We start from the raw sequence: 13184 nt of genomic DNA, 5'->3' as shown, positions 1-13184 counted from the left end.
CTTTGTTCCTCACCTTTCATCCGCCACCACCTCGTCCTTGGATTTTTCGTATAATGTCTTTTTCTCAACTTTTGCTCAACGCGAAAATCCATGACGAGCACCCTATGTTGTGTTGTCAAACTCTCTCCCGGAATAATTTTACAGTTAATGCAAAATTTTCGGTCGACTCTCCTCAACAAGAAGAAGTCGATTTGAGAGCTTGTCATGCCACTCTTATAGGTTATAAGATGTTCGTCTCTCTTTTTAAAACATGTATTTACGATGAGAAGATCAAAGGTTGAGAAAAAGTCTAAAATAGTTTTACCCTCGGCATTGATCACCCCGAAACCATGGCCTCCGTGAATACTCCCATATCCAGTCACTTCTCTCCCAACATGGCCATTTAAATCTCCTCCTAAGAAAATCTTATCTCCCAAAGGTATGCCTTGAACCAAACTCTCTAGATCCTCCCAAAACCTTATCTTGTGTTGTTCGTCCGAACCCACTTGCGGTGCATAAGCGCTAATCACATGGAAAGCACCTCCCTCCACCACAAGTTTGATAGAGATGATCCGATCTCCCACCCTCTTGACATCCACTACGTCCTTCTTCCACTGCTTATCCACAATTATTCCAACCCCGTTCCTATTCTTCACCTTTCCTGTGTACCAAAGTTTGAAACCAGAAGTATCCAACTCCCTAGCCTTTGCACCAACCTATTTCGTTTCTTGTAGGCACATAATGTTAATCTTCCTCCTTGTCATGGTGTCCACCACCTCCATGGACTTTCCTGTTAAAGTGCCTATGTTCCATGTCCCAAATCTCAACCTTCTGTCGCTTCGAACTTTACCTTTTACTTTGTGAACTAGCTTATTTACCCTCGTCCGTTCACGAAAACGCGAGAACCCTTTCTCATTTAACACTACATCCGGGCACCGATGCAGCGGCTCTTGCTTTGACACCGTACTCGAGCCATACGGCGCGTTGCTTCCGGGCAACGACCTAGCTTTAGTGCAATAATGTCTTTGATTCATGTCATGGGGTTCGACTATATTTTTATGTTGGTTACCGAAGACCTAACACAACCCTCCTCCTTTATTTTAATTTTACACAGATCTAAATCTAGTTGTATATAATTTCAGATCTTTTGTCATCTAAATATTTTTACTATATGTCCAAAAGAAGTCCAAATTATTAAAGACTAAAATTTCCTACCAATATCTACTTATATATTTTCTAAAATTGACATAACAGGCCATTTATATTAATCAAGTGATGTACTATTAGCATTGATGTTTATTTTTTAATAATCGAAATTTTTCGACGCTTTCTTTTTTAAAATGTTAAATTTTAAAATTATAATACTTTAATTTTGGTTTATAAATTACATATTATAACATAAATATTATAATGATGATATTAAAGAAGTTGTTAGTGGCCAATGAGTTATAGCTCAAACGGCATAGTCTCCCCATATTCAATTAAGAGGTTGCGGGTTTGAGTCTCCTATCTTTGGTAAAAAAAAAGTTGTTAGTTTAAAAATGGTGAGAAATGTATTAACATAATAACTTTTTAACCGATTGCGTGACATCTTTGAACTTCCTTCTCGTTATTTTCACTCAATGAAAGCTTTCTTGTATCTCCACTTAATGAATAATTTATAGCGTATCTTAGTGGTTATATTGAACAGAACAATAAAATTTCGCTTGTACGTAAGAATACCAGAACTGCTTCCTATTTTATAATATAGTGAATTATATACCATATGAATTGTTGATCTATCCTATAATAATTTACAATTAAGTATCACTGCAAATGAACAATGCAAAATCCTGATACCTATCGTTAACTAAGCTGAAATATCAATTTAATAATTAAGTAGTACATTGTTTATTTTAGTACTTTATCGTTGTGAAATAATTTCCTTTGCTGGTTAGGTGAAATTCGATTAATCAAAATTCTAATAGATCATATAATCCTTTTCGAGAAAAAAAAATGGATTAATAATTTTTTTTCTTTTTTGTAAATTGTTCGTTTGTGGTCAATGTAAGTCCAAAGTGGTACACCTGGTTGGCTTAAGTTTTGGTGCCTGCAGAAAGGTTTTAAATATTTGATAGTGATTCGGAAAGATGCATAAGACCCACAACATTCGCTTTTCGTTAAGACCCACAATTTTAATGTTTAATCCCATTTAAATTTGGGCCTGTATTCGTTCTCCCAAGTCCCTAACATTATACATGCTGAAATGGTTCCAACTTAAGTGCACACTGTTAACCAAAAAAGAAAAAGAAGTGCGGGTTCTTTGATGATAAGGTTTGTGGGTCTGTTCTACTTGGTGGAGAGTTTGTTGAGCTTCACTGGAGTGAATGCTATGCATGGAAGGGAAAGTAGTGGACATGAGGCAGTGAAAGGAATAATGATACTTGGGAAATCTCACATTGGAAGGATTGATGATGATTTTGTCTGTGCGACTCTTGATTGGTGGCGTCCTCAGAAATGTGACTATGGAACATGTCGCTGGGGTCATGCTTCTCTTCTCAACCTGGTATTCTTTCTTTCTTTCTTTGTACTGTGCTATTTGAATCTGTCTAATTATTATTCTTTTTTCCGCTTAAATTTTTCACTGCTGCAAATTATTCCAACATAATGATAACTAAAGATTGTTTCTGCTGCTGTGTTATACCTTCTTTTTTCTTGAGCTCTGAATATCATTCTGTGATAATATTCTTTTTTCCCATTTATGGAATGATGCTGTAGTGACTTCTCAGACTAACATTCATACATTTAGAATCTGTATGTAGCATAAAAGTGAGAGCGAGGAATTTACACCTTTTAATTTTCATTTCTTGCGGGACCTCAACAACAAAATATTGTTAAACGCAGTAAAAGGTAAGAAAGAATAGACATCTCTATAATATTCACAAGAAGTTACCTCTTCTTTCTTTTATTCATATGGGGACCACCTTTTTCCTAGGAGCTTATTAAGGATCATTACTTCTGAATATTAGGGTAGGGGGCACCTTGTAAGATAAGGTCATATATGGGACTGAAGAAAGTGCAAAACCATGTACTCCTTTTGTTTAACAGCTCCTCTAAGTTACTTGGATTCACTGAAGGATGCTTACCAATGCATAGATGGATGAGCTAAACAGCTTTTTCCAAAATGCAGGGTAAAAATCAGTTCTCCCTTTTAAGTTGTTTCCTTCCCTCTGTGTCTCTCTCTGTCTATCTTTTTAGCACTAAACAAGAATCATCTTGTTAGTAACAAGTTTAACATTAATGATAGGTATATTTCAGGGCTAATGTTATCTTTGGATTGAATGCTCTTGCTGGAAGAACCATACAATCTGGTTCTGCAATTGGACCATGGAACTTCAATGCCGAATCTTTTATCCGTTACACTGTAAGAAAGAATTACAGCATTGCTGGTTGGGAATTTGGTGAGTGTATGCTCCTTCATTACATATATGCCAAAGTAGCAAGCATCAGTGTAATTGATTCAATAAGACTAAAATTAAAAATGATCTTTGTCACATAGCAGGATTTCACATTGAGTTTCTAACACAAACATTGCAAGTCTTTCAAGTACTTTTTGCAAAACAAAAATAGCATGTCTCCCTCAATAGAATTAATTGTATAAATGAATTCCTTCTTGCTTGTGCAGGCAATGAATTGTGTGGGAGTGGAGTTGGAACAAGTGTTTCTGCAAATCAATATGCTTCTGATATTGCTGCTTTAAGAAACATAATTCATGATGTATATAGAGGGATTAGGCATATGCCACTGGTCATTTCTCCAGGTGGCTTCTATGATGCAAATTGGTTCCAGGAATTTGTAAACAAATCTGGTAAATCTGTTGATGTGGTATCTCATCACACATATAACCTTGGACCAGGTATCATCCACCAAATAGGAATACTAATGTTATAATATTTGACCAATGTTTATGAATTTTGGTTATAACAAAAGCTACTACTTTATCTTACATGATGAGCACCTAATTGAAAAAATTCTTGATCCATCATATCTTGATGAGTGGCTAGCACATTCAGTGGCCTCAAAAACATACTTCAAAAATCAGCAACCAAAGCAAAAGCATGGGTTGGTGAGGCAGGAGGGGCTTACAACAGTGGCCACCATCTTGTGTCTGATGCATTTGTCTACAGCTTCTGGTTAGTTTAACTAACCTTGATTTTTTTTTTTCCATTTTTATTTTATTTTATTTTATTTTTTATTTTTTTATTTTTTGTCATTGGAGATTCTACAAGCATTTGCTCTAATGTTAATACATCATAACACAGGTATTTGGATTCAGCTTGGAATGTCAGCTGTTTATGACACCAGAACATACTGCAGACAGAGTTTGGTTGGAGGAAACTATGGTTTACTAAACACTACTACTTTTGTGCCAAATCCAGATTATTATAGGTACCCTACCCTAAGCAGCACATTATTGTGGACTATTTCATTTTAGCTTTCAAGTGTCATTCTCTTCAGAAAAATAGTGTGTGCTCATTATACAAACTCACACATACCTTTCTACCATTGGTTGAGGGTGTAGACTTACCATATAGATCACACATTCTACCCAATGGTGAAAAGATGTCTTGTTTAGATATATAAAATAAAAATGAGTACAAAGACTTGCAATGTTTGTGTTAGAAACTCAATGTGAAATCCTGCTATGTGACAAAAATAATGAGTCTTAAAATCACCATTTTTAATTTTAGTCTTATTGAATCAATTACACTGATGCTTACTACTTTAGCATATATGTAATGAGGGCGCATACACTTAACACTTACCACATTCCCAACCAGCAATGCTGTAATTCTTTCTTGCAGTGTAACGGATAAAAGATTCGGCATTGGAGAAGTTCCATGGTCCAACTGCAGAACCAGATTGTATGGTTCTTCCCACAAGAGCATTCAATCCAAAGATAACCTTAGCCCTGAAATATACCTATCATTAATGTTAAACTTGTTACTAACAAGATGATTCAAAATTTATGAATAATTGGATATTATTAAGTTTTAATTTTTTTTAAAAGATAATTAACACAAATATAATAAAATCTAATATAATTCAACCAAATATATCAAATCACACATAATTCAAACACAAATTTAACATAATAACATACACATAAAATTTCCAACATATAAATTAAAATAAAATGAATTAGAGTTACTTACAAAACTTATATACATAAGGACATTTAAGTAAATTATTTTTCGTGGAGATTTCGTAGGTCCCGTGGGGCGGGTACCTCGATCCCCGCACCCGTCACCATTTATTCATGGGGGTGGGTCTCCGTCCCCGTAGAAATTTTGAAGGGTCCCCGTTAACCTCCTCGTCACAGGTAATCCCAGCGGGCATCCATGGGCGCGGATTTTTTTGCCATCCCTCAGCATTGTCCGTGATCACACTTCACAGCAGTTTTCATGATCATTTCCTGCTTTTACGTTATACCAAGTGAATATTTGCATTTTAAGTCACTCAATTCCTATAGGCATCCAACTTTTATCTAAAGTATCTACATTTTTCATTTCAATGAATATCTCACTTCAGATTCGGAAGGGGAGCTTTAGAACAAAGATTGAGTTGTCTCCGTGTGAACCCAAGATCACGGGTTAAAGCCGTGCGCTAACACGGGATGCTTATCCACTAGACTGCGCTTTATCTCACTTAGGATTCAGAACTCTTAAGTCTACAATTAACGCCAATAACTGCATTGGCACCTAAATACATGATCATCCAGCACCACTGGTATCGATGCAGCAAGCTAGACATGGAATGAAAACTAAGAAATATAGGGGAGTTAAAATATATTGAAAATTACAACATTTTTCTTTTAATTTCAATGGGACAGAGCAGCCAAACTCCAAGAATGATTGAATGTGAAATTTTAGAATTAACAAATTTATTTAAACCTACTATTAGAATAATTGGGGTCTGCAATGCTTACCAATGAGATGGAAATCTTTGGCATTAATTCATTTGGTGTCTACAGTTTTTGAAAGAGGTGATGATACATTACTGCCTTCAGATTTCTCTGGCAGCGTAGACCTCTCTGGCAAAGCAAGGATCTGTTCTTCATTTTCAAATAGATGCTTTCGGTAGATCCTATGCAATCGTCCGAAAAGCTGCTTCTTCAATGATTCAAAAGCCAAATCGAATCTTTCTAGTTGCTCCATTGCATTTAAATTATACAAGAATAAACCATAGTACAGATCAAAACTATCCTCCATGGTATTTTCCACCAAACTCAACAAAGTTTCATAACCCTTTGTGTTTATTGGTGTTGTCTCTAACCCCAGTTTTTCTAAAAATCTTCCTGTTGTGTGTGTAACAAACTGGGATCCAGCTGCATGCCAATCATGCTCAGCACAAGACATTTCAACCATCCGGCATCCTTCACTAGCAAAAATGTCAAGAAACTGACAACATCGCAATATTCTTGATTCTTCGTTCCCAATTCTAACTTTGTCATAAACAAGAGGAAGGTTTTTCCAGCCATTCTTTCCACTCTCCGGCCCAAACATGGGATGTGTGCAGAGAACATCAAAATCAGGAGGCAAGTGTTGAAGGAAGAGGTTTCTAGGGAACTCTTTGACGGATAGTACATCAACAAACAATGTACTTCTCTTCAACCTTTGGAAAGGTAATGATTTAAGAACTTTAACCGTCGAAAGGATGGAAGTGCAGAGTAAGATCACTTCTGGATGCTGCTCACAAAGATCATCTGCGTCGCTGAAATATGAAACCCCCAACTCCCGAGCCACATCAGAATAGTCTGATCTAGAATACGCCAAAACCTCATGACCTTGACTAACTATAGTTTTTGCAAGGAACTGACCAAAGTTTCCAAAACCAACGATTGCAATCTTAAGCTTTGTGTTCTCATCAGACAAGCTATAATTGTTTGAAACGGAACTACTTAGCAGCGCATCATCATTGGATCTGCATTATTAGCATCATTACTCATTAATCATTATTATGTATTAACCATTTTCCCATCACAAGAACATCTTCCAAATTCAAAATGATTAAGTTGCTTGCTCTCAATCTCAACAAACACGGACACTCTCTAAAACATCAATCAGAAATATTCACACAATGTAGCAAAATCCCTGAGATTTTTCAAGTTCCAAATATCAAATACCTAGAATGTAGCAATGCAGATCCATTACGAACTTGCCGGAGTAATGCATGGCTGTTACTTCCATCCCGCTGCTGCAACCTTTCACCGTCCTCCATCAACTGATTCCTGACCACGTGATGCAACCGCACAATGAGCTGCTTCCTGAGATCCTCAAACGCCAAATCAAGCTTCTCCAGCACCTCCAAAGAATTCTTATTAAACATGAACAAACCATAATACAAATCAAAGCTATCCCCAGCAGTGTTTTCCACCAACCCCAACAAACTCTTGTACCCTTCCGTATTAATCGGCATCGACTCCAACATCAACCCTTCAAGAATCCTTCCAACGGTATGAGTAATGAACTGCAAACCGGCAGCATAACGGTCGTGATCCTCGCAACTCATCTCCACCATCCTGCAACCTTCTCTGGCAAACGCATTGAGGAACTTCTCACAGCGAGAAACACGGTGCTCCTCGTCGAGGATACGAACCTTCTCGAAGACAAATGGGAGGCCGGTCCATCTGTTAGGTGCGGACTCAGGTCCGAACATCGGGTGAGTGCGGAGAATGTCGAAATCGGAGGGGGAAGAGCTCAAGGAGGAGTTTCTTGGGGAATTATTTGACGGAGAGAACGTCAACGAAGAGAGTGCTACGCTTGAGGCGCTGGAGAGGGAGCGTGCGGAGCACGCGCTCCGTTGAGATTATGGAGGAGCAGAGGAGGATCACTTCGGGATGCTCCTCGCATAGGTCGTCGGGGTTTTGGAAGAACGATACGCCAAGCTTTCTGGCTACGGCAGAGTGGTCGGAGCGGGAGTGGGCGAGGACGGTGTGGCCCTGGCGGACTAATTGCGATCTTGAGGGGCTGGGAGATAGTGAACTCCTTGGCGAGCTTTGACTCGTAGTCGAAGAGCTGAGCGGCGTCAATGGCGCGCACGCGGAGGGGTCTGTAGGAGGAGGAAGAGCAATAGGGATTCGATTTGGATGGTAGTGAGAATGTGGATGGGAGGAGAGAGTGACGGTTGAGGATACGGCGGACAATGCAACCTGGGGAGTGATTGAATGGGGTTGAAGGGTTGAGGGTTGCAATGGAGAGCATGGTTGTTTCGGCAGCAGTTTTGAGTGGTTAGCGGTGGCGTTAGAGAAACAGTGAAAAGGACTCTAAAACCGTGGCAGTCACAACTCACAAGTACAATCAAAGTTCTGAAAATCGAACCGGTCATCAAACCGCTCAGCTATTGGTTCATCGGTTTAGAAGTTCAACCGGTTCAACCGTGGTTCAACTGAAATAACCGAATTATAATAAAATAACATATCAAATTATAAATAAAAATATAAATATATTCTGATATAAATCTTAAATATATACAAATTGTTTGTCACAAGAAACAAAAAAAATTCATTGGATTAACCAAACCAATAATAAATATCCGATCATCTACTTATCTAGTTAATTGAGTTTATTCAGTTAATTCAATTCATCTATTTCTTCATTAAAAACAAAGATGACATTTATTTCTTCTCTAACAAAAGACTGATCATAATGAACAAATAGAAACTCTGAAAAACTTTTAGCAAAATTTTCAGCATAAGTTTCAGCTGATCACAATTTTAGCAAAATTTCAGCAGAATTTTAACAAAGATTAACAATCTTTTTCCAAAAATTAACTAAAAAAAACAGCAGTGAACTAATCATTCAATCAACACTAAAAATACAGAATATAGAGAGTACAGAACAGCACTGGAGCATAGCTAATCCTTCAATGATTCAAGTTATGGAAGGAAAAGCTCTAAGATGGTTCAATCATCGCTAACAACCAGATATGCTTTCAATCTTGCCAGAATCAAGCAATAATTCAGCAATCATCAACTACAATTTCAGATCTAAAATCAGTAACAGAAATTATCAGGGTTCTGAGAACCGGACCGGTCATCGAACTGTTTTAGTCATTGGTTCATTGGTTTATTAGTTTAACCGGTTCAACCGTGGTTCAACCGAAAAAATCGTTTTGTAGTTATATCTCTGAAGTTTCAAATAACAGAAGCATCAATCATTCAAGAAATGAACCCTTTTCTCTTCAAAAACTCTACAATTTCAGTAAAATAAACTACTTTTCATGTATTTGCGTACAGTTTTAGTCCAAAGCTTTAAAAAATATGCTTTTAACTAGCTTCTTAGTACAATCAGTTTTTAACATGTAAAATTAGAAATACAAAAGTTGTAAAATCCTTAACCTTATATTTTAATTAAGACTAAGATTAAGTAGCCCAGCTAGTATACAAAATATACTGTTTCAAGTCCAAATCTAATTAACTAACAACTGCTGCATTATACATGTTTGCAAAGTACTCCAAAAGTGTATGAAATATTGAAATGCACCATTCAATGCAACAAAAACCTATGCAGGATGCAGTGTACAACAAAAGTATAGTTCAGGACTTGTATATGGGAAAATAAGATAGTAAATCAAAAATAAAATTGTTTCACCATATCACCATATTTAAAAACTCATATATCCACCTTAAAGTAAGACAAATAAATTAATCTCAGAATTAAGCCAGTCATAATGCAGCATAATTTGTGAAGCTTAATGACACACAAAAGTCACTAATAATTCAAAGGCTAGATTTATTAATGCTATTGTGCTAGAATAAAAGCTCTAATTTCCACAACCCAGGCAGAAGCAGTCTATTTCCAGCATTCAAGGACAGCAAGGTTGGGAATGTTTTGAACAAAATATTGGAGTTCAATTAATTATTAAGACAGTCACAATTTATGCATAATTAAATCACAAAACAGTAAAACACAAACCAGCACATCACTACCCAAAAAGATCACAAAACACAAAACAACAGCAGAACAGAGCAGCCAGAGCTAATCAATAATCATTAACCAGATAATCATTCCATAAAAACGTAAACATTCAATAATCGTTCAATGATTTCTGAAAAGAGCATAAAAAAGAAACAAGAACAAGTGAGCACTGACTGCGGCGGACGAAGACTCAAAGAGACAAGCCCTGACTGCGGCGGACGGTGGCAAACACGACTGCTCCTTGCGGCGGTGGTGGAGGCTAGGGTTTTTCTCTTGGTTGAGCTTCTGATCTCTGAACTCGAAGGAAGGAGATTTGAATGGAGAAGGGTTTTCTTCAATAAAATCACAAAACATTCAATAATCAATTAATCATCCTGTGATTTGCTTTCTGAACAGAGCATTAAAAAAGTTTAAAAAAAAAAACGAAGAACAAGTGAGCAGTGAGCACTGACCTTCGGTCTGAAACGGCGAGCATCACGGCGAGCAGAGTCAGCAGACGAAGACGACGGCAAGCAGACAAAGACAACGGACGCTCGAGGAAGAGGCTGCGCGCCTGCGACTGGTGAATCTGAGAGCGGACAGCGGTTGGAGACTTGGAGAACGCCGAAGGACGAAGAGAGTAGCCTCGGACAACGACGGACGCCGGCAGTGGAGGCTACCTAGGGTTTTCACTTTTTCTTTCTTTGAGTTGAGCTTTCTGATTACTTGATTAGTGAAGAACAAAGGAAGGAACGAAAGAGGGGTAGTGGGAGGCACAGCACTGAGCCCGCGTTCTGTGTTTTTTCTCTAGGAATTTAAGCGAAACGGGGTCGTTCCATCCAAACCGGCCGGTTTCCAATCCAGTCGAACCGGCCGGCTCAGCAGTTTGTGTCCGCTTTTAGAATGAGCGATTTTGAGCAGAGAATCAAACCATTTGTATTGCCAGTTCACAGTTGAACCGGTCCAATTGGCCGGTCCCGATCCAGTTTTCAAAACCATGGAAATTATATGATTGCAAATTAGTAACTACAATGAAACAGCAACACAAATTCGACAACAACAGAACCAACTATAACAACTAAAAAACTTCATGCCAACAATAACTTCAAAATCACAACAACAATAACTTTAGAATCCAATTTCAGAACACAAACTCAGCTCAGAATCTTAAAAATTAACTAGAAGATAAAGATGAAACTGAAGAAATAGCCTACTGGTAAGACGCCGAGGGAGGAACGGCGGTGACAAAGTGAGCTCGGAGAGAGTGTGAGCTCGGAGTAACGCGGCGCTGACAGTGACCTCGTAGAGAGAGAGAGAGAGAGAGAGAGAGAGAGAGAGAGCTTGAAGAGAGATGCGCCGGGAACAGAGCTCATTACAGCGAGGAGAAGACAACCAAGCAGGAGCAGTTTGCGACGGCAACGAAGAAGAGCTCCGAGCAGAGATTTCACCGCGAGGAGAAGAGGGTGAGTAGCAGAGACGTTCGGCGACGGCACCCTCTATCAGTCACAAATCCGGCGGCAACGACGAGCTCTGGCAGAGGAGAGGAGAGGAGTTCAGCGATGGTAGGACTGCTGCCTGCTGCAGCTAGTGGTGGCTGTCTGATGAGTGTTGATGATGAGTTGATGAATTGCAGGACTGGGGAGGCCTTTAGGGTTAACTGGTTAAGAAAGGGTGAGTGAGTGAGTGGAGGCTAGGGTTGCCGTTTGAGGTGGAAGGAGGAGTGAGTGAGTGAGTAAGGTCGCGACGGTGCTGCAATTTGGTTAGAGTTTCTTTGAAGTTTGAAACAAAACAGCGTCGTTTGGAGAAATTTCTGAAAACTAGACGGGTTTCGATTCGGTTCAACCGACTGATTTTCGACCGATTCAACGGTTCAACAATACTTTTCAATTTTGGTGGTTATAGTTTCTAACTGAATCACAAATCTCGTTGGTTCACAGCATAGTTGCAAAAATCAGACCGGACCGATCAGTTCAATTGGAAAACCGATAAACCGGATCCTGTACCGGTCCGATCCAAGGTTAGGATCGTTCAAGGCAGAGAACCGGAATAAACCAGTTGAACCCGTAACGAACCAGTTAAAACCGGTCAAATCTGGTAAAAACCGAACCGAACCGAACCGGTTGGTCCCAACTGAAGGCGAAACTACGATGTATCTGGGTTCTGCAAGTCCACCATGGTCTCTATAAGCTCCAGCGTCCACCAAGCTACAAAATGACTCACATAGGGTTCGAACTCCTCACTCCAGGGTTGCAACAAGAAGGACAATCTGATCACCAAGCTACATTGCTTTTGACTAATACATATCCAAATTATAATATATATAGCAATTTTCTATTTACTTATATTCAATTAATTTTAATTAAATTTTATTAATATATATATATATATATATTAAAAAGATAAAAAAAATTATTAATCATAATTTATTTTTTCTTTTCATGATTATATGATATCTATTAATATTATTTTTTCAATAAATACTTGTAGTATATAATAATAGGTAAAGACTCACATGCAGTTGTCTTCGTGGAAATCAGCACTGTTGAAACCATCACTCTTCCTCCTTCTCTCTTAGCAAACCCAGCTTAGGGAAAAAACCACAGCACAAGATCAAAGAACCACAACCACTAATAATAATGAGAAGAAGTTTGAGTGCCAATACTGTTTGAAGGAATTTGCAAATTTACAAGCACTTGGTGGGCACCAAAATGCTCACAAAGAAAAGAGGATGAAGACGAAAAAGTTGCAGCTTCAAGTAAGAAAAGCCACCATAAACTACTATCTTCAACAGCCCAATTTCCCAAACAACAATCATCATGAATTTTCTTACCATAATCATAATCATAATAACAGTAACACACCTTGGTTCTATGATCCTTCTTCTTACAACTACTATTCTAACTTCACAGTTTGTGAAAAATCCCAAATTAGCTTCAACCCCAATAATTAAGATTCAAACTTTTTGGTCGAGAAAGCATCAAATAGTAATTGGTATTCATCTCTGCCATCATCATATCAAGCTGCTGCTTTTTCACCACAAGATTCTTGCATATTCAATTTCTCTAATACTAGTACAGATAATAACAATAATAATAATAATAGGACTTACAACATTTTCAAGCCTGCAATTTTCTTGATTCTTCAAATCATCAAATACAAAGTCATAGAAGTAATAACAAAGCTTTGGATCTTCAATTAGGCTTCAATTTGCAGTCAAATACAAAAGGGGCCTAATTTATTAGTATAATTATTGATTAGGGTATACAG

At 38.0% G+C, this 13184-nt stretch overlaps 1 protein-coding gene and 2 pseudogenes across 9 annotated transcripts; 2 read left to right on the top strand and 1 right to left on the bottom strand.

Moving 5' to 3' along the window:
* On the top strand, positions 1619-4429 carry LOC107607566 (heparanase-like protein 3). 9 transcript variants are annotated; one of them, XM_021106142.1, is made up of 5 exons: positions 1619-2524; positions 2768-2868; positions 3067-3149; positions 3277-3419; positions 3644-4140. In XM_021106142.1, exons 3-5 carry the CDS (start codon positions 3115-3117, stop codon positions 3907-3909), a joined length of 444 nt encoding a protein of 147 aa, XP_020961801.1. In that variant the 5' UTR covers positions 1619-2524; positions 2768-2868; positions 3067-3114; the 3' UTR covers positions 3910-4140. The 9 variants fall into 9 exon arrangements, 7 of the variants coding, with proteins under 7 accessions (XP_020961801.1, XP_020961800.1, XP_020961794.1 ...); XM_021106140.1 differs by having other exon boundaries at positions 1621-2524; positions 2988-3149; XM_021106141.1 differs by having other exon boundaries at positions 1619-2868.
* Positions 5793-11667, bottom strand: LOC107610051 (annotated as a pseudogene).
* On the top strand, positions 11477-13174 carry LOC110265119 (annotated as a pseudogene).

The sequence above is a fragment of the Arachis ipaensis genome, chromosome B07 (assembly GCF_000816755.2).
Source record: "Arachis ipaensis cultivar K30076 chromosome B07, Araip1.1, whole genome shotgun sequence".
Classification (NCBI taxonomy): Eukaryota; Viridiplantae; Streptophyta; class Magnoliopsida; order Fabales; family Fabaceae; genus Arachis; species Arachis ipaensis.
The sequence above is the reverse complement of the archived record's forward strand: the minus strand, read 5'-3'. Positions and strand labels throughout refer to the sequence as shown.